The 22,169-nt window shown below is 43.4% G+C and overlaps 1 protein-coding gene across 2 annotated transcripts in view; it reads left to right on the top strand.

The window, feature by feature from the left end:
• ITIH5 (inter-alpha-trypsin inhibitor heavy chain 5) overlaps nucleotides 1-21,302 on the top strand; it is a 46,703-nt gene extending 25,401 nt beyond the window's left edge. For both annotated transcript variants that reach the window (XM_082071972.1, XM_082071973.1), the window contains 7 exons: nucleotides 4,811-4,982; nucleotides 7,414-7,723; nucleotides 10,413-10,966; nucleotides 11,346-11,396; nucleotides 12,461-12,577; nucleotides 15,850-16,227; nucleotides 17,858-21,302. In XM_082071972.1, the coding sequence (XP_081928098.1) occupies nucleotides 4,811-4,982; nucleotides 7,414-7,723; nucleotides 10,413-10,966; nucleotides 11,346-11,396; nucleotides 12,461-12,577; nucleotides 15,850-16,227; nucleotides 17,858-18,156 (1,881 nt within the window). In that variant the 3' untranslated portion in view covers nucleotides 18,157-21,302. The remainder of the gene's footprint in view (nucleotides 1-4,810; nucleotides 4,983-7,413; nucleotides 7,724-10,412; nucleotides 10,967-11,345; nucleotides 11,397-12,460; nucleotides 12,578-15,849; nucleotides 16,228-17,857) is intronic.
• Nucleotides 21,303-22,169: the final 867 nt, after the last annotated feature.

Raw genomic sequence — 22,169 nt, 5'->3', positions numbered from 1 at the left:
TGAGGGAGTTCTCTTCCTGCTGTTGCTAGAGGTCGTACAGCCCTGAGTCATCTTGGCCCTGATGCAGAGCCCTTAGCAATAAGAACCAGAAGAGCAGCAGTTATGCTACATGTCCAGGTATCACCTTGGAGGTGACAACAAAGACCATAGTGGTGGCTGTGAGCTGGCTTGTCTCTGACCTTGTAGGCTTGGGAAGACACTATCTGCACATCGGTCATTTAGACAGCGTGAGCCCATCTTCAGCTGCTCCTCATTTCTGAAGCACAGACAAAAACTGTGGTCACACCCTGGCAACCAGGGTCATCTCACCTGTCCTCAGCTGTAGACCATGACTCTTCTGCTCCCTACTTGGGGACTGATAATTTTAGCCTGGACTTGTCTCTTTCAAGCCCCAGGTTCCAGCTGTGCTGAGAGCTCATTCACCAGCACAGCTTCTCAACTCAAATGCTCTGGAGTGGCAATTCTGACTCCACCTTTCAGCTCAATTTCATCCATTCTAATTTGGGGAAAACGGAGGAATTTTCGTCTCCCAAGTTATTATCTTTTAAATCCTCATTTAAAACTTGTTTCTGACAGGTACAAACCATTCCCAACTGGCATTTTTTTTCTGTTTTGCACTGCTACTTCATGACATCCTCTCCTTTAATCCTTTCTCCACCGTCCACACAAAAATGCATCTCTTCAGGCAAACACTTTGGGAGAAGGGTTTCACCTTAGAGCACCTGGCACAAGGGCACTGGACCCTTGGGTTACATCTGTGCACAGTTTATCCCCCAAATGAATCAGTGTTGTACACACAGCCGTGGAGGAATGATCTGGCTCTCACCACGGAAGAAACGGTTAATTTTCTGTCTCTCAGGAGCGTGCCTTTGGCACCAGTTTCAGTGCAATGACTCACTGGGGCCAGGAAGGACTGGAAATGCAAAGACCCCATCGGCAGTGGAGCAGCTTGGGGATCCCGGCAGCCTCAGCCCTTGGCTCCTCAGAGCCAGGAGAAGTTCCAGCTGTGGCCTTACATGGCCAGAACAAGAAACTCGCTGCTGCGTCCCGACTGAAGCTGCTGCCAGGCACTCTCTGCACGAAATGCTCTGCAAATCCTTGCCTGGGGGCTGCTGGAGGAGTGGGACGGGTACCAAGAGCACTCAGTCATAGCTGCCTACTTAAAGGATTTCAAGCAGTACACTTTTACCAAGATATTCCCCTTATTTAAAGTTGCTTTTGCCTGCCAGCTCCTGAATTGTATCCAGCCCTACAGAGGGAAGTCACGTCTCTCTTTCAGCCCATTTATGGGTGAGGGATATTGGTAGCAAAGTGTGTGTTGTCACCCCATAGAGACTGCAGTGTTCAGGATAAGCCTGTAGGTTCTTATGAGCTGGGAGGAGGGATAGAAATACATGGGATAAGCCAGGAAATTCGGAGTACTCTGGGAGAGATGGAGAGCCAGTTCAGCTCCTTTTGGCACCAGTAAGTGCCATATTGCTCAGGACCAGGCAGGATTTGGTCTGAGGTGAGTCCCACCTTCTCTATCGTTGAGCTACTCAGCCTCTTGGAGGTAATGCAGGGAGACAGGCATTTCCAGGCAATGACTCAGCCCATCCTAAACCCTGTCCAAAACAGATGGGATGGATCACTCTCTGGAGGTGCCTTTCCCTGCCTAGACAGGGATTAGATGCAATGCCCAGCTTTCTGATGACTGAGTTGGGAAAGCTGAATCCCACCCTTCATTTTTGCTGGGGATGAGGTAAAAACTGCAGGAGAACTGACCATATGGCCTCCCTCATTCTGTTTGCTTTGGAGCAAAACCAGGTACACGTACACACACTTGTACATATGTTTCTATGTATATATATATTACACGAGTTCCACAAATTCAAAGGTTGTTTTTTTTGTTGTTGTTGGTTTTGTTTTGTTTTGTTTTGTTTTGTTTTGTTTTAATTGCAGAGACAAGCATCCGATAGAGATGCCAGAATCCAGGCTGTCTGTGCATCTGCATTAAAATATGACATTTTTTTTTTCCTGAGAAAAACTGAATCAAACTCCATGGAAATGACTTAACTGTGACATAAATAAGAAACAAAAAGGAAAGAGAGAATGAAAGAAGGGGAGAGAGAGAGATGGTCCCAACCCCACACTGGGCCCCTGTATGAGGGTGTGGGGAAGTGAAAATCTGCTTCGGTTCCCTCCTGACCCCTCTGCAATTCTAGCTTGGATGCTGTGTGCACACAAACTGCACTGCTGCTCTGCGTTGTTTCTCCTTTTATTTTCCTTTTCTTTTGGCTGAACGCAGGCAAGAATGTCAAAAGGAATTTCTGAGGCCTCTGGAGGTGAGACGCATTCTCTCTGCAAGAAGGCCAAAGCAAGATTGTTTTTCCTCTTGCCTTGTTTACAGAAACAACAGAGCCGTTCAGCCCAATAAACCCCTCTGAGAAAAGTGCAGTTTGACAGAATTGCAAAAAAACGGAAAAAAAAAAAAAGGTTTTGTAATGGAAAAGGTCAAATGATATTAATTATAATCAGAGCTATAATATGGATAATGAGACTTGGGGAGTTTTGCTCCCAATTGTTGCTTCTAGGCACCTCTTTTTTCCTCCCTTGCCTGCCCGTGGCAGGGAGTGGAGGACGGATATTGCACATGGGGAGCTGTTGTGGCCTCGTTGTTTCTTGCTTTACCATCCTGCCCAGAATTTCCTTCAGCGGAGCTTGGCATGAAGGCCTGATCATACTTAAACGGGGTAGAAGCTTCTCCATTTTCACTTTTTACTCACTTTGATCTCATTTTTTGAGGGCCACTCTTGTTATCACAAAATAAATCCAAGAGTCCTTTTCTTCACTGTGTGATTGCTGCTTTGCTCTTCTACATGTGCATGAGAGACTATTTGACCTACTGGATTGAGAGCTGGAAACTCCAGGTTTTGGAAAGCTCTCAATTTGTGGCCTTGACATCACTACTAAAGTAGTCTGTGCCTCAATTTTCACTTCTATAAAACAGGATTGTGAATGCTTGAGTGTCCCTCTGAAGGGTAGTATAGATTAACTATGCATTTTTACAATACAAAGGCTATTGTAAAAGAGGAGATGAGACAACATAAAGCTTTTCCTTCCTTTTGAAATAATGTCTATTTAGCTCATCTTAGCAAGCTCTGTATGGACTGCTAGGCTGGGGAGACAGCCCTCATGTTTGGGACAGGGATTCATCTTCTTGAAGGTTTATTTGGTGCATATCACGATCTGAACCAAGCAGGGCTCTCTCCTTCTCTTTGAAAGAACCTCATCCACCAGCATTTGGTTTAGTATTCTCATCTTTGAAACATTAATAAAATGTGCAGTGGTGAGATGTGGAGCAATGTTCCAGCTGAGCAAGTGGGAGATGAATCCTGTGATCCCTACAGTGGAAAACGGTTTATACAGACGACAGAAACAGGCAGGGAGGGACTCCAGACCTGGTTCAAGATTGTTTGAAGCTATGGGAAATATTCCCCTTAACATCAGATGAACAGGAAGCCAAGACAACAGCTGGGAGGACTACAGATTCCTCTGCGGTGGGCAATTTGTTTGCGGTTGCATCATTGCATCATCGGCTTCAATGTAGAATCCAGAGGGATATTGATGACACAGCTTGATCAGTTCTTTCAGCTCTTTTCCAAACTGTCTTTATTATAGCAACATTAGGCCTAGAAACATGTGGTTTCCAGAATCGTTAATTACCTTTTGTGTTTTTTTCTGAACAAGCCCTTCACATATTTCCTTGACAGGCACAAGAGAAAGCTTTAAATGCTGATGAGTCCACCATGTTATTTCCTACATAGCTTTCCTTGAAATTTGAAAGGCCTAATGCTGGCCAAGAAGGGGCAGAGCTGAGAAGCTGCTGATCCCTCTGCTTACAGATATTTCCTCATATTCTTTCCATGTGTTTTTCATCCAAGGATAGGGTATGTTTGCATAGACAGAGGCTGCTTTTGGGCATCTTCTCTGAGCTGGTCTTACTAATCTGAAGTTTGTCTCCATGCGAACACAGCTGCATGGCTGTTAAATCAAAGCTGGTCACACTGGGGAGAACTGGACACATCTGCACTCTTTCTGCTGGCTTATCCTCAGTGGCCTGTCTTTCCCATTACCCAGGAACCTTAACCTCTCTTGCTACAAACTCATCTTGATACCAGCTTTCCTCACTGTGATGGCCTGTATTTACATAGGATGATGAACAGTGGAGCAATATAACGTTGACATATTGCTGGAAAAACAAGCCTGGGACAAAACTGACTAGCAGGTAGAACCTGCAATGACTAGTCAGGGCTCCTTTTTATATCACATTCATTTGAACATATTAGCTTAACTGGTATTTTAATTATAAACAGAGCAGTTGCATCCTTGACATATTTAGAGGTGTATTATAAGTAACCTTTTTAACAATATGTGACTTACAGCAATTCTGGAAGGGTATAGAAGAGCATTTGGTATTAGTCAACATTATTTAGTATCCCTTAGTTCAGGGCATGGTTTTCCCAGTCAGTGAGAGCTTTTATCCTAATTGTCATGAATGAGTTTTAAGCTTTTAGGTCCAGGCACATTTCTCACAGCTTTGCAAGATCTTTTGGGCAAGGGTTGTTCATCTTATAGTTGTGTAGCACCTGACACCACAGGAGACCAGGCCTTGAGAGGACATCACAGTTTTCTTCATCAGCCAAACCGGCAGTGTAGAGATATCTATAAGAAATATCTGTAAGATCAGTAAACCTCTTAAGAATTAAATCCTTGCCCACTAAAACAGTGACAGTTGTGCCTACTGGTCTCTTTTCTCTTCTCTTTCTAGACCAAAGAAGCTCTCTTCACAATTCTCCAGGACCTAAGGCCTGAAGACCACTTCAATATCATTGGCTTTTCCAACCGAATAAAGGTCTGGCAGCAGGACCAGATGGTGCCAGTTACTCCAAATAATATAAGAGATGCAAAAAAATACATTCATAATATGTCACCTACTGGAGGTACGGTCCAGAGATACGAACGGGATTAATTTTGCTATCCAATTAACTACAGCAGAATGGATAGTGGTGAATGTGGTCCTGTAGTATGTAGCAATAAAAACACATTGGGACTTAGGTCATGGGACAAGAGGGGCCATTCACTACCTCCACTCAGGTTTATGTGACAGAATGTTATGTGCTCTTTATCAGTGTGCACGATGGGAAAGTGTCCCCACATCCAGTCATAGGACCCGATATACTTGTTAAAATCAAGTTGCGCCCATTCTCCCATTTATCTGGGGAGACCCTCAGAGTGGGAAAGTTCCCAGGGTTATTTATTGAGGACACAGGAAAAAAATACCGCATTTTGGTGAAGGACACACAGGGCTGGTACTTGTGTGATTTCTGAAAGCCTGTTTAAAAGCAGGTGCATGATTTTGTCTGGGCTGGAAACTCCAGGGATGGACTACTCAGCCTGCGCTGTGGGATTGCTTTCTACAGGACCTGGTTTCTCACCTAGTAGTGTCTTCTTCATGTCTCTACCAAGGAGCAGTCAGAATGATATTTAAGAATTTTTTGACCCTTTTCATTTGTGCCTTGTTGCCAGAAGGGAAGAGGAGGAGACCCCAGAACAGTGATAGAGTGCAGACATGATTTTGAATTTGAATCAGTGGTCTCCTATGAGGCTACAGACACTAGTAAAAAAAAAAAAAAACAAACCCAAAACAACAACATAGTGAGGTTTATAACCAAACATACTTTGGCAGGTATGCCCATCATACCTGAGATAAGCAGAAAGCTTCAAAATGACCTGTGCAAACCCTTCTCCATGCAAGCAGTCACAGCTGGTTGAAGGTCAGACAGAGCCTTCCCATGGCTTCTCCTGACCAGTGACCACTCCTAGCAAAGGAAACTCTCTGATGGAAAATCACAGAAAACAGGATGGTTTGCTGTACTGTTTGTATTGTGAGAAGAAGAGTTTAGGAAGTGGTCAAGGGACCTGCCCAGTTAAACAATTACCAATAATGGGACTAAACTCAGAGTACAAAACTTTTTACTCCTGGAGTGCCAAAAGAGCTGTGCAGGAACCAGCTGAGTTTGCCCGTGAACCTGCCAGAGAACAAAAGTAAAGGAAATTATTAACTCAGGTTCATCAGGAAGGTGCAGTGATTCCCCATCACAGGCCAGCATTACTTTAGTTTTGTCTAACTAACTCTGCATTTTCCCTATACAGCTGCTGTTGCTTCAGCATCTTTGAGTGAATGTGAACACTCTCAGGCTTGCAGATCACACACACAAAGAACATGCAGTGCTTACACTGCTGTGTCATACTCACATACTGAAGAAACGGGAACAAAATATTGCTGCTAAATATTTGTATATGTGGCAAACCGCAGTTTTCAGTGCTTGGTAACTCTGCGATCTGGCTGGGTTTGAAATGACACACTCTGCCACATGGGATGGTTTTCTTTTGTTTCTGAGGAGAAAACTCTTTCTGAAATTTTGGATCTGGATGGAGTCTGAGAGAGTATTAGGATATTGAATTGCATGGTTTTGGTTCAAAACCATTTTGCAAGAAAAACAGTCTGTATTTTGAGGACTCTTCTGAAATCTTAGTCCATTTCCTATTACTTATCTTGCTGCAGTCACTGGAGCTGTGCACACTAAGTTTCTAGATACCTGAGCTGTTTTTAACCCAGACATACTGATTTTGCAAGGATTCCACAATCAATCCCTCTTTGCCTTGACTGGCACAAGAAATACATGGAGCAAGGAGATACCTGTGCTCATTTTCCTGCTTTCTTTTTCCCTGAGCATGCAGTAGGTTTGAATCCTTTTCATGGTTATTCTTCTAAAGTACCTCTATTTCCTCATTTATTTTCTCTTTTCTCCCTCTCTTCCCACTTCAAGCAGCTCCATTCTTTGCTAGCCAGTTGTTTTATGAAAACATACTCCTCAGCTAACAAAACCATTTCTCTTCCCTTTGAACTTTGTTAGCCCCTGGGGTTTGAAGAACAAACCCAGCCACTTGTTTTCACATTTGAAGGCTTTTTCTCTTTCTCCAAAACTTGTGCCCTTCAGGCAAAGTGAGCAGAACTTGTTTTCCTAGTTAGATATAATCTGGGAGAGCCTCGTAATTAAGTTTAACTTTTTTTGTATGTACAGGCAGGACATGGTATGTCCCGTGACTCTGCTTATCATGGCTGATTATTGTACATTGTACATTCAAGAATATGGCAATTTCACATAATAGACTGTGATTCCTAATTCAGTTCATACTGGTGCTAAGTAACAGAGCTGAACTGAATTAAAGGGCCAGTGCAACCTTACGTAGAGAAAAGGAACATCCCGATGAACACAGATGCTGTCGTCATACTAAATGGAGTTTAGGAAGATTATTTGTATCCCTATTAGGAGGAGAAATGAGCTAATCCTTTTGATAACTTCCTAGGGACTAATATTAATGGTGCTCTCCAGACTGGCGCAAAGCTGCTCAATGATTACATTGCTCAGAACGACATTGATGCCAGGAGCGTCTCCCTGATCATCTTCCTCACGGATGGGAGGCCCACTGTTGGGGAAACACAGTCGTCCAGAATCCTCAGCAACACCAAGGACGCCATACGTGATAAATTCTGCCTCTTCACCATTGGCATTGGCAATGATGTGGACCACAAGCTGCTGGAGAGAATGGCACTGGAAAACTGTGGCATGACGAGGCATTTCCAGGAGGATGAGGATGCAGCCAGTCACCTCAAAGGGTATGTTCTGCTTTTTCTGTGCTCATATATTTTTTGGGTCCTCTAGGCAAGGGTTTTGCAAGGGAAAATCTTCTAAGGAGACATTGCAAGAGATGGGAGTTTCTCTGAGGCTCAGCTCTGGTAGAGAGAGGCAGAGTATGATCAGATACTGAGGAGACCTACCCAGAAATTGTCTCCTTCCCAGAAGATCCCTTGAGCCGTACTGCAGCTTCCCAGCCCCTCAGAACAAGGCATTTGTTTTGCTAATTCAGATACTTGTTTTGGGCATGTAAACCTGGAGAGATGGGAGGCATGAGCGGCACCTCTCTGCAGGTGGAGGGAGGGAGGAAAAGATGGATTGCTTGCTTCAAACTGACAACATAAACAATATGGAGGGGCTCAGGAATGGAGATACCAGTTTGGGGCAGAAAATTATTTATTTTTGTTTGTTTCTTTGTTCATTTGTGTTTTGTTTTTTTTTTTTTTGTTTCGTTTTGTTTTTTAATGTATTCTTATGTTCAAACTCCAAAATACTTGACTTTGAAAAATACGCTGGGGTGATCATGTAGTCACTTAATCCTCTTATTCTTTGTAACCCAAACTCCTAACAAGTTTCCGGTAATCCTTCTCATTCAGTAGAAGCAGAGATTACATTCCTCTTCTGTGATCATGGAGCTGTAGTTCAAGGGGAGACCCTAGTAAGGAACAACAAAACGATACCTGAACCACAGCTCTGTCTAAAATGTCAGGCAGTGTGTCAGTATTTCCAAGCAAAAATCTTTGTCTTTGACTCCCAAAATGTTAGTTTTGAACCTCGGAAAACAAAGACACCTCTTGGCTAGCTAGTGTCTAATTTATCTGGAGCGATGAGATCTTGAACCTTCCACTAGAGCTTTTCTTCCTGTGGTTGTGATGTGTGGACAAGGGTTGTCTTCCTTTTAAATTGGATTTTGTAGATCCATCTGCCACTCCACCCATCTCATTTGCTTCTCAGAACATGCATTTTGGGTAGTGAGTGGCATTCCATGGCACATGAAGGATGTGCTTATTGGTTGTGCCAAGGAACCCAGCACTTGTTCAAACACATATGTCTGATAAACAGCTCACTGTTTATCAAGCTTAGTGGTGGCAAACACATTGGGCACCTGGTGCCAAATTTACACAGAAAATCACTTCCTGGAGGCCAATTCAAACCACAGTTGGAGGGAAAATCGACATGGGTGCCAATGTAATTTCTGATTTTTTTGGTCAGTGGGTTGTATTTTTACACAGAGACTTCCCTGCATTGTGCTATAAGACATTGTATCTCTCACTCCACCATTTGTTAAAACCAAGGAGTTATTTCACAGAGTTGTAAGGTTTAATTCACTCACATTTTAAACTGTGACAAGGTCTCTGCATCAAAGAGTGCTTAGATAGACTTTAAAAGAAAGTCAACCAATTCAGGCTTTGGTTTTCCTTGGAGAGAGAATAAAACAGAAAGTGTGACTCTAGCTTCCGGACAATCTGTTTAAGCAGATGTGAAAAATAAATGCAGCTTAAAAACGTCTGAGGCCAATTCTTCATTTATTTACCCAATTAGACTCAAATCACTTGCCAAGAGATGAAGAGCCTGGCATTTTAATGGGAAATATGGCACTCTTGGAGCAGTTTGGGAACATCCATCAAAAGCACATTATTTCAGGGAAAACACAGTGTTGCAAACTTAGGACTTGACTGCTTGTAAAAGCTTTCAGGCCTGAACAAGTATTCACAGAAGTATGGTAGGTCATGTTAACAAGGCATTATAGGGTTAAGCTCCATGGAAACCATGTCTTGCTCCAAAAGAAAATTAGCAATAGGGTAGCATTGAGTTCTCTTCTGCCAAGCTGCCTGTATTCAGTAGTTAGGACTCCTCAATTCCTTGGAAATGTGCTCACTGGGCACAGTGAGATTCTTTCTTGGTTTTCTTTCTCCTTTGACTTCATTCCTGCCTGTCCCACAGTGACCATTCCAAAACGTGTTATCTAGGGCTCTTCCAGTGGTACAGAAGCTTTTGATCAGATACTCTTAGCTTTGGGGGCCCTAACATCTTGGTCTTACAGTTTCTGGCTCTGAAATACCATGCAGAACACTACTAGACAACTATGGGTAGCAGTATCTCTTCTAAGTAGATTTTGAAATAACTAGAGTGTTTTCTATGAGCCTGAGAAGTGAAGAATTAACTTGTAATGGACACGTCCTCTTAAGCAAACTTAAATGGTCACAAATATCTCCTTGAAGAGCTCTGGAATCATAGTGGAAGGAAGGTGACTGCCAGGCCATGGTGGGATGCTTTGAACATACTTAAGACACTCTGCCTAGATGCCTAAGAAACACTGGAAACTACAATGAGGCAGGGAATAATTTTGGTTGAAAGGGACCTCTGGAGGTCATGTAATCCAGCCTTTTGCTCAGAGAAAAGCTAATTTCAAATTTAGGTGAGGTTTCTCAGGATCTCGTGTTCTCAAGTTTTGAAAATCCCTAAGGGTAGAGACTCCCTTGGCCCTTTGGGCCCAGTTACAGTGGATGCAGTGGTTAAATATGGGGCCTGGTAGTTCTAACTCCTCCTGAATGTCTTAGGAGCCATATTAGTTGGTCTGACTACATCCTTGGCCATGTATAAGTGCAAGAGTGTGTGCATACACTTGGATGAGTAGTACTAACGGTGAGAAATGTGTTTTTGTTTAAGGTTCTATGACGAAATAGGAACACCCCTTCTCTCTGACATCCGTGTTGATTACTCTGAAGACAATGTGGAGCAAGTCACTCAGAACTTCTTCCCTAACTACTTCAATGGCTCTGAAATTATAATAGCTGGCAAGCTCATCAACCGCACCTCCGACAGTCTCCACGTAGAGGTGACTGCTAGCAACTCCAAGAAGTACATTCTCCTCAAAACAGATGTGGCTATTGACCTGCCAAGCAGGAATGACATCAGAGGTGTCCCTGGCCTGGAAGATGGCAAAGGTGATAATAATTACATTGAGAGGGCATGGAGTTACCTCACCATCAAGGAATTGCTTAACTCTCGGTTGAAGAGTGATGACAACCAGGAAAAAGACTATTTGATGGAGAAAGCCAAGTCAATGGCATTGACTTACAATTTTGTTACTCCCTTCACCGTTCTGAAGATGAGAGAGGCTGGGCTCCATTCAGAACCACCTCAAGAGGAGTTTATCACCCCTTCTACTGATGGCATCGGTGAGAAGTTGCAGAGCTTGCAGGGACACAAGGCACCACCAGGTATGAGAGAAAAATAACCATGTGTTGGTAAGAAATCTCTTCATGTAGGTGATGTCTCATGGCTGACTTTGTCAACAAGGATGATCTAGCCAATGAACCGAGCAGTGGTAAACAGAAAGCAGAGATTTTCATATTGATTTTACTAATTGTGGGTTGTGTGACCCTAAGCAAACTTTTTAGGCACCTGACTCACCCCCTTGAAGCGCTTACTGCTCTGTAGGTATCACTGAAGAAAAATTGATATTCTAAATGAAGTTTAAAGTAGCTGCAAGTATACTTCACATAATCTCGCTAAATAATATTTTGGCACCATTGTTATACTATGTCTCTTTCTGCTGCTCAACAAGTAATTGTAACAGCCTGCCTTCCCCACTTCTAGGTATACGCAGACAGCAAGATAAACAAAGAATTAAAATCTCCAAAACTTCAGGTCAGTACCTGTTTTCATGCCTTTAATAATTCAAAATAATAGTTGTTGATTTATGGAAACCTCAGTTGCATGCCACTGTGGTATAACCATCCTGACAATCAGCCAAAAGCCTGTTTACCAGACTTGCAGAGGAGGGAGGAAAATGAAAACAGCAAAACACAGAGAGGATCAGTAATGAGAAGTGATGTGAGGAAACACAGCAAGGCAGATGATCTACAACACTTGATCCTCAGGTTTGGGACTTCTGTAGATTTGGGAGACCAGGAAGCGCATCCTCTCTGTACTAGAAATACTCAAAAAAAACATTTTATAAAGTAATGATGTTGCTGAAACATAAAAAATGATGTTGAATGGAAAAAGAAGAGAAAATTCCATAGTGTTTCACTATTTTCCTCTTGGTTCTGCACCTTTACTGAATGTCTTTCTCATACATTAAAAACAATAATCTAGACTTCAATTTCACTAGATAAGGTCCAATTTACCTTAAAAACTAGGAATTTAGCTTCTTTTTATTATTAATTACACCTATTTGGTTGTTCATGATAGGTCAATGATTGTTGAAAAAATTAAGATTGTGGGGTTGTTTACTATCTGCTGTTGACTTCTCCAATCTGACATTGAGGGCCAGGAAGGTTCAGTGTGAGGTGTGCCCATGCACTAGTCCTTGGTTAGAAGACACTTTTTTGTGTCCTGTGGGGATTGTAGCCTGACAACAGAATATGGAGAAATATAAAAAACCTGCATGACAACTCCCAGAAATCACTAGAATTTTATTACAGGAAGAAAATACCCTGATTTTCACCCAGACTGTTTTGAGTTTTCATTGAAAACCCAACCTCTCTTACGAGAAAAAAACAAACCGAAATAAAATAATCCTTGTGAAAAACAAAGCCAAATTGGCATTTCCTGGCAAACTCCACCCGACTCTCAAAAAAACAACAAACCACGGGGTCTTAGAAAAAACATGGACAAACACACTTTGAAGAGCAGGTTTTTTACATTCTTGGACACTACCATTTTGTGTAAGTCTCTCACATTTGTCTCTTTTTTCCGTCTTTTCTCAGCGGATGGAGACCCTCACTTTGTCATTGATTTTCCCTCCAACAAGTTCTCTGTCTGCTTCAATATTGATGGAGAACCAGGGGACATTCTCCGACTGGTCTCTGATCATAAGGAATCTGGTGAGCAGCCAAGTAAAGCAGTTGCTTGTGGGGGAAAATTGTAGTGTAAAGCCCACTCTCTAGCAATAAGACTAAGCACCAAGGTGCTTCATAGCAAAGAAACTGAGAGGAAATTAGAAAAAATTGCTTATCCAGACAGACAATGGAAAATTTGTGCACACCATTTTTATCGCTCTGATCACCTGGATTAGAAGGGGAGGTAAACTGTTCACTTGCACTTACTGACCTTCAACTTTGGCATTGCTTATGGGTAAATTCACAGCAATCCTAAGCAAGGAGGAGGCCAGGCTGTTGTTACATACACAATACAAACACATCTACAGAACTGTGTGTCAACAGAGTAGACCTAACCATAGAGACAAGTGGCCTTCATGTGTATCCAAACGTTTCCTAGTTCAGACCTTCACTGACTGAAATCAAGAGAACAAGAGACCCACTTGAGTGCATGAGGATCACATTGCACACCTTCAGTCCAGTTAGATTGGAGAGCTCTGTTCCTGATCATAGAATAGTTTGGGTTGGAAGGAACCTTCAAAGCTCATCCAGTGCCACCCCTGCCATGAGGAGGGACATCTTCACCAGCTCAGGTTGCTCAGAGCCCCGTCCAGCCTGGCCTGGGATGTCTCCAGGGACGACACATCTATCATATTTCTGGGCAACATATTCATGTGTTTTACCACCCTCAGTGTAAAAAAATTCTTCCTCATGTCTAGAGACCCTGATCATTAGACCCCGTATGGTCTGGGAGCTGTGCTTGACAAGTCCTACAACAGCCACAGATGAACGAACAGCCACAGGCATTTTGCATATGGCATGTGGTGTTTCCCTGAGCCATGCAGCCACCTCCATGCTGAGAGATTACGCAGAGGATTCAGCTTTCTGGTGCAGAAACAGTGCATTTCTTGAATGGTGCAACTTCACCAGCCCTGTAGCTACAAAGCCACTACATGAAAATAAAAGATTTGAACTCACCAAAATTGCTCTGTTATTAGAACTCCACTCTTACAGCACTGTTTGCTTCAGGACAAAGTATCCAAACAGGCTAACCAAGCACTGAGGCTGTTTCAGTGAAGAAATTACCAAACTGGTTACAGAGTCATGACAGACTTGATAAAACCCACAGGATTCAGGATCTGCTTTGCCCAAGCCGGTCTTATCCCCAGGGGCCCAAGCTGTGCTCTGATCCCATCTGGAATTCTAAGCAGGCCAGCTAATAAGCAGATTATGTCCCGAGAAGAGAAATGGTGGGAACAAGAGGTGTCAAAAACAGAGACAATGCACAGACTTGTTTTACAAAGAAGATAAAAAATGCCACAATAAAGTTATAAGAATTCTGTTCTGTGTGGCAGAGGACTAGCCTCCATATTTCTGTGTTCATGCTTGCCTTAGTGAATAAGGTCCAGCTCTTGGCAAAATTTCCCTTAAACATTTCACAAACTGTGTTTGTGCCTCTGCTTGAATGATTCTGTGGCTCAAATGTGGAATGAGGTTAAGAAAGAAAAATAGACCCTACAGCACTAGCAAGCTGAGTCTATAAAGACAGACATGAAAGATTCCCTTAGCAACGATTGGGATATGGACACATTTCATCTCAGTGTTGATGGATTTGGTCTAGCCTGAATTAGCCAGAAGCCTCCTCCTTTATTGTTACTGTCTAGTAGCTGTTCAGAAATCCGTGGGGAGTGAAACACTGTCTTATGGACAGGAATTCACAAAAATAATGAAAATTATTTGCAATCTTACTGTGGACGTCTAGGCTTCAGTTGACTTAGTGAGGTCTGCACCTTAAGCTACTCAAAAGTAGCTTTTGGGGTAAAACTGAGGGAAGCTGGAAGAGCAGAAGTGGTGAACTTGGAAATAACCCAATGGAAGTGCAGGGTTCAGGGTCCTCTTTTTCAGCGGCACAAGGACAACCTGAATTTCTTACACTGCCACCTAGGGAGGTTTAGCACTTAAGACTGTTGCAGGTCAAGTTATTCCCTCTACTGGTCCTGCTCAGTCTTTAGCATGTTGACCAAGGTAATAACACTTACTCTGTGGCTTTCTAGGCTCTTTCTCTTCTTAGGTAGAGAGGGACATCAAACTGCAACTGTCTACTACCATGAGATCTCTCTGAGACTGCAGCATGAGGATACACCCAGGGCCTCTTCCTAGAAGTTCAGTCCCTATGCCAGTTGGTGATATCACAGAATGTCAGGGATTGGAAGGGATCTCAAAAGATCATCCAGTCCAATCCCCCTGCCACAGCAGGAACACTTAGATGAGGCTACACAGGAATGTGTCCTGTTTGAAACCCAGGGGGGTTTGAATGTCTTCAGAGTAGGAGACTCTACAACCCCCCTGGGCAGCCTGTTCCAGGCTCTGGCACCCTCACTGAGAAGTTTCTTCTCATATTTAAGTGGAACCTCTTGTGTTCCAGGTTGAACCCATTACCCCTTGTCCTATCATTGGTTGTCACCAAGAAGAGCCTGGCTCCATCCTTGTGACACTCACCCTTTATATATTTGTAAACATTAATAAGGTCACCCCTCAGTCTCCTCTTCTCCAAACTAAAGAGACCCAGCTCCCTCAGCCTGTCCTCACACGGGAGATGCTCCACTCCCTTAATCATCTTTGTTGCCCTGCACTGGACTCTCTCCAGCAGTTCCCTGTCCTTCTGGAACTGAAGGGCCCAGAACTGGACACAATATTCCGGGTGTGGTCTCACCAGGGCAGAGTAGAGGGGAAGGAGAACCTCTCTTGACCTACTAAAAGGAGGCCTGCCAGCAGCTTTTCCTAGTCCTCCAAGTCTAGTATGTTTGCCCAGGTTTGAGTTACTCATCAACAAATAGATGGTCTAGGTAAATCATACCACTGTTCGTCAGGTTATGGCAGTCAGGAAGATAAATATTTGTCTTATGTCACTCAAAATGCCCATCTATCATTGTCTCAATGATAGGTAGGTCTAAGGTTGGATGGAGCTTTAGGAAGTGGCCATGCTGAGGAGCAACTGGTCCTGTCCTGTAGCACTGTGTACACAATATTAGGACTAGTGAGTCTGGGGACTCCTGGCTCCAAGGAAGGCCAGTCTTTCTAAGCCTGGGTAAACTTAGGTGCTCTGTATAAAGTACCCATTTTATAATAGACTGGTTATACTGCTTTAAACACTGGTAGGTGAAATAATTGAGCATGAGGTGGTGAATCTTCATGTCCTCAGTTGCAAGACTTTTATCTTTGAGACAATAGACCTATTCTTGGTTCCAGCTTTCATTTATTGATTATTTTCCTGCAAGGTGTAACTGTGAATGGACAATTAATTGGAGCTCCTGCACCACCCAACGGCCACAAGAAGCATCGGACTTACTTTAGCACCATCACAATCCTCAACAATAAGCCAGAGAGGTCTTACCTAGAGATCACACCTAAAAGAATCATCCTGGATGACGGGGAAAGACTTCTTCTGTCCTGCGATCGGAGTGCTGTTGTGCGGAGCAGCAGCCTCGAGGTGTCCATCTCTGCCAATTCCAACATCACTGTGACGATACGAGACACAATCAGCTTTGTCATCCTCATTCACCGTTACAAGAAGCCGGCCCCATATCAGAGGAATCACCTGGGGTTCTACATTTCCAACAGTAAAGGCCTCTCTTCCAACTCTCACGGACTACTGGGTAAGTAACGTGTTCTCAGGTTCAGAGCTGTAAACCAGACAAAAATGATGCTCCCAAACAGTTTTAAAGGACAAAGATAGGAGCTAATGAACAAGGCATGTGTGGATTGAGTTCACAGGTGAGATTTTTACAACCATCCTCAAACAACTTCTTTGTCAGTAGTATCCTCATCTCCTCTCCCATCTTTTTCTGTATGAGCTATCTCACACCATGCTAGCTATGTGGCTGTGCCTGTTGTTCAAATTTTCACTTTTTTAAAGATTTTTAATACACTTGTCATTAGAATACACATCCTTGATGCTCCCAATACAGATATAGAAACCAAATATCCCACAAAAACCCCGAACAAAGGCACCAGTAAGAGATTGTCTAACAGTAGTCCTTATTCAGAATAGCCCAGCTGCTTATGTGCTCTCAGGGACATAGCAAAGAAGGGTCTGAATCTCTCTAGGCAAAGAGGACAAGAAAGCTGGAGAGGGACTTTTTACTAGGGCATGTAGTAATAGGACAAGGAGTAATGGCTTTAAACTGAAGGAGGGTAGATTTAGATCAGATATAAGGAAGAAATTATTTCCCCATGAGGGTGGTGAGGCACTGGAACAGGTTGCCCGGAGAAGCTGTGGATGCCCCATCCCTGCAAGTGTTTATGGCCAGGTTGGATGGGGCTTTGGTCTAGTGGTAAGTGCCTCTGCTCATGTCAAGGGGGTTGGAACTAGGTGGTCTTTAAGGTCCCCTCCAACCTGAACCACTCTATGACTCTATGACAGCTGAGCTCTTGTAGGTTCTGGAAGAGAGCTTTAGTCACAGAGCTAGCACATTGCCAGAGATCATTGGCTTACCCTTCAAGTACTTGTCTAGAGGGTCTGTTTTCACAGGACTGAGCTGTTCACACCTGAGCCTGATTGAGATCAAGAACCATTGATACCTTTTGGGGCCCCTTTCTTTCAAATGTAAAGTCAAAGAAGAGCCATCCCCACAGTTTGAGAGCAACTAGGCTTTAAGTAGGCTCAGAGAATGAACAGATGGTTGGATTCCTTCAGCCAACGAGAAGCAGCAATATTTATGACCATTTACAACTGAGGAACTCCAAGACTGAAGTCATAGTTTCCGTGACGTTCAGCCACCTACAGGTTAAGCAGATGATTTGTCAGGAGTAGGATTTTGGATTCAGGCTACCTGCAAGCACCAACCTCTAAACCCGCACTTAAGTTTAGTCTGAAAGAGCTTGCCCCCAAGAAAGCAAGGGAAGAGAACTTGGAGCTTCAGGCCTAGATCTTCTTTATGCTTGCTGGTGGGCATTGTATGGATTACTATCCTCTAGTAACTGTGTCCCACAGAAAGGAACTTACAACTAGCAGCTCAAAAAGGTCTTTAGCTCAGGCAGTGTGTGTTGAGAAGCAAAAAAAAAAGAATTACGGTTTTATTATAATCTCTATCTCTATGTTCGGAAGCACAGGACCCAGATTCATCTTGCTATTGCAGAGAAGTCCTTTTACAACCCAATATGCTAAAAATCCTCAAAATACAGCCTATTAAAAAACAAACAAACAAGCAACAAACCAAAACCACAACAACTTATGAACAGGCACAAAACAGCCAGTCATGGATTCTATTTTCTCTTGCCTTGCAGGTCAGTTCTTGAACCATGAAGTTAAACTTCTTCAGGAATCTCTAAACACAAGTCATCATCTGGTTGGCCAGAACCAAACTGAAGCATTAAAGCCAAACCCTACAAATACCCTGAAAGTGAAGGGACGACTGGTTCCCGTTGTGTGGAAGCAGAGAAGGATCTACAATGGCCAGCAGGAAGTTGACTGTTGGTTTGCCAAAAACAATGCGGACAAACTGATTGATGGGAGCTATAAAGACTACTTGGCTTCTCATCCTTTTGACACAGGGACCAGCTTTGGGACAATTAACAGCCTTTAAGATCGATCATAGCAATGCATCACAGCAACATGTGTGACAGCGATTCCCTTCTGAAGCCTCTAGAGCTAGGCAACTTATGAGTATTTCTTTACGTTTTGGTGCCAAAGAAACCAAGGCTTTTTACCCTTGGAAATCAGCTGTCTCTCTTTCATGCTATATCAACATTGTTCACAAAATTCCTGAAGACAAGGAGGATATGAGGGGGAAGGGTTGAGGATGTGGTTAAAGGTGTGATGGGTGCTTTCCATATGGGAAATGTGGGATAAATGGGCCAGCACTTGTATCTAACAGAGCAGGGAGCTGCTGGATGTAAGATAAACCCATGCAGGGATCTGTGCAATACCCCCAGGGGCACATGAGTCACCCAGTGAGAGGCACAGATCATACAGCACAGTGCCTATCTAGAGGAACAACGTTGGGTGATATGCTTTGTGAAGAAGTGACTTGGAGCACCTGCTCCAACCATGGTCCCTGGGGAAAGGAGAGAGACAGAGCAAGGAGAGGTGGGTGGATATTCATCTGCAATGACCCATGGGCATCAAAGAGGCAACAAATAACTCAAAACTTTGAATCAACAGGCCACAAGAGGCTATTGCTTTCTTGGTTATTGGGATTAGGTCTGGATTTACCGCTAAGTGTGACGTTCCCTGAATCAGTACAGACCCTTCAAACAGTGGTGAAAACCTTCACATGGTTTATCGCTCAGTGCACAAGCTGCATGTTTAAAAAGCTGCTCAGGTCTTCAGCAGCACCAGGAGAGGTGCAGGTTCCCGTTCCATGAAGCATCTCATCTGAGTAACATTTCAGGTTTAGTGATTAGAGTCTTGACTCCCTCAGAGAAAAAGAAGTTCCATCATGAGCTTCCAACAGACTTAGTACCTCCTTGAACAGAGCATCACTTCTGCTTAGCAGAGATTTAAATTCTCTAAAGGATGATGAACCAGCACTTGTGACAGCTTATGACCCTACAAAGCAGACTAGACATTTCTAGCTGCTTTTCTAATCATGGAGGAAGTCTTTAGTTACTCCAAACTGTCAAACATTTTCATCCCAGCTTCCTTTGGCTCCTTCTCCTTCCTTACGCTGCAGGAATTTGTACACTGCAGGAATTTGGCAATGGGAGGTTACAGAAGGGCCTGCCAGCCACCCCCACTGCAGGTGGTGCTGCTCTGGAAAGAAAACACCAAACCTAAACTGCAAGGCTGTGGCCTATTTTAAAGCGAGGCATCACTGAATAATGCTATAGATCAGCCACAGGGGAGTTTGCGTAGTAGAGAACTTGGCCAAAGAGGACTTAGACAGCCACAAAGACATTTACATGGCAAGGCCAAATTGAGCTCATACATACTCTGCCTTTCCAGAACTGAAAGGAAGGAGGCCGGGTGTGGAAGCATCTCCGGGAGCTAAATAACATCCATGTGTTAGGAGAAAATAGAGTTGCCAGAGACCTGCAGAAGTAGGTTCAATCTTGACTGATTTTTTTTTTTCTTGCATATTTAAATCATATTGTTGCTGTAGGAACTCCAGCTGCTGGGGGTGGAGTGGTGATTTTCCAGTTGCTCAATCATCTAGTTAGTATTGCTTGCATTGTGGCAGCAGGGCAGGTAGTAAGCATAGTTGCTTATTCACACCATGTGCTGTGGGGAAGAGGGCAAGAGCTAAAAGGAACCAGCTAGATTTAATTGCACTCTGGAAGATCCTTAAGACAGCTCAGTTAGTGCAAAACTCATGCCAAGGCTCATGCTTTGGAACAAAACACAAAGAAAAGAACTACTACTTTGGGTACAGCTACCTTGAGAAATAGCTCTCCTGCAAGGGAGAACTGAAGGCAACACCTTCAACACAGTCCTAGCATGCAATAACCAGAGGTTAATGCTCTGGTTGGCTTCTCCACCCAAGAAGACAGTGGGAAGATCACCCAATCCATTTCAAATAACCTCCCATTTCACTAGAACAGGGTGAGCAGGATAGTGGTGGTGAACTTCCAGGCAGTCCAGGGTTTGGCAGGTATCCTCTTCATACTGTCCTTACTGAAAAGAGATTTGGAAACCTTCACTCTCCTTCCACATTCTGCTGTTCAAGTATATCACTAAGGGGAGTGATTGGCTTTAGGCTCTCCTCTTGTCTCATCTCCTGTATATACATATGTATATATATACACATATATACACACACATACATATTGCTAATGCTTCAGGTGCATCATTACTCCTCTTCCTCCTCCTCCAGTCAAAGAAACATCCTTTTAGGGCCTGAAAAGAACAATGGTCAAGTCCAACTTCCCAACCATGTGAAGCACCTGGAGCGATATACTCAAGTTCTCATTAAGGCTCCAGTTATCCATTTCACAATAAATATTTTACAGTGAACACTGCAGTGAAGCTTTCATTTGGCAAAGATAAAATGAGCTTTGAAGCTGAGGTTATGTATGTTTTATGCTGCTGGACAAGCTCATATTACCAGATGGCTGAAAGAACCACTCACAAGATAACAATAGGTTGGGAACCAGAGTAATGTCAGCAGAAAAATTAAGACCAATGATGTTCTTTAGCTTCTATACGTTTAATGGGAGGCAAGAAGTGTGTTATGTGAACAGACTCTGGGGGTCTACCCCCACACTAAACAGAATTTAAATACATGTATTTAAAGGCTGGATCAGTCTTATCCAGTAGCATAAGACATGGGAAAACAGTTTGTGCTCCACCGAGAGCGGGTCAAAGACCATAGACTTCAGCTCTACCCACCCATGAAAGGGGTATCACAACACTTCTCTATTTCTCTCTCAGAAGGAGAACGTGTCCAGCCTTGGTCCTCACGGTCCTTTGCTGTAACACAAAGAGCCCCAAGCAGCGCACTGTGACAACTGCACACACAGGCACACGTTTGTTCTCATCTCCAACAGTGTCACAGAGCACTTTGTTTTGCAGCAATATGGTTAAAGACTGCAAACTGCTCAGATCTCTCAGGAACAAGGGCTGAGGAATCACTTCGGAGCACAATGGAAACAACTGCACACCACCATTTCAGCCAAGGGGACAGGACTCCTGAATTTAGGGATGCTGAAACAACACTGGTTACCCAACGCTCAAGAGGGACAACCTTCCCCCACGTCATACATGCTCTGCTATTGCCTACTGAGAGACTTCTTAGCCAAGGGCTAAGATGAAGATCACATCACTCACCTTCCACTGCAGGACAAGGACTTTGCTGTGGCTGAATTTCCAATCTTCACAGGCTGCAGCATTGCACTGTGCAGCCCCATAGCAAGAACCAAACCCAAAATACCAGTACACCCCGAAATAAGGGAGCAACTTTCTAATAGGGCAGCTGTTTCAATCTGTTTTCAGTCAAGACCTTTAACAGCACAGGAGTTATTCCAGCTGTTACCAGCACAGAACTTCACCAGACAAGCAAAAGTTGCATTGAGAAACCAGTTTCACTAAGCAATATAAATGATCTATTCAGAGAGCTGTGTGTCATGTGTTCCAAAAGCCATTTGATGTGCCAGCACAAGTAGGATTTTCACCCCTCATTAAGTAAGGAAGAAACAAACAGGGAGTTAATTTCCAGAAATATAGTATAAAGCTGCACAGCTGCAAGTGTAGCCAAGTACATTTAGTTCACTAAGGGCCATGCAAGTCTCTGATTTGCATCAAATGCTTCTAAACTATTTTGAAGTTAGGAAAACAAAAAGAAAAAATAAACCTCAAAACCCCCACAAACCAAACAAACTTCACAAACTCTCAGCTCAGCTGTTAAAAGTCAAAAGCTGTCCAAGTTAGAAAATCCAAATCCTTTATTTTTTGCTTCTTAATATGAAGTGGTTTTTTTGAAAATACAAGGGACTTGGGGGTAGAGGGGGAAAGATAATTCCTGCCCAGCACTCATGGGGGCTATTTTGTAATAAGCAAAGCCTGTCCATGGCTCAGCTGGATCTAACGGTTCAGTTGATCCTGGATTAGGCCCTCCTCTGAGGACTATCTGACATTTGGAGTCTCCATGGGTCTCATCAA

The sequence above is a fragment of the Streptopelia decaocto genome, assembly GCF_964273445.1.
Source record: "Streptopelia decaocto genome assembly, chromosome: 1".
Lineage (NCBI taxonomy): Eukaryota > Metazoa > Chordata > Aves > Columbiformes > Columbidae > Streptopelia > Streptopelia decaocto.
This window is presented reverse-complemented; position numbering and strand designations above follow the sequence as displayed.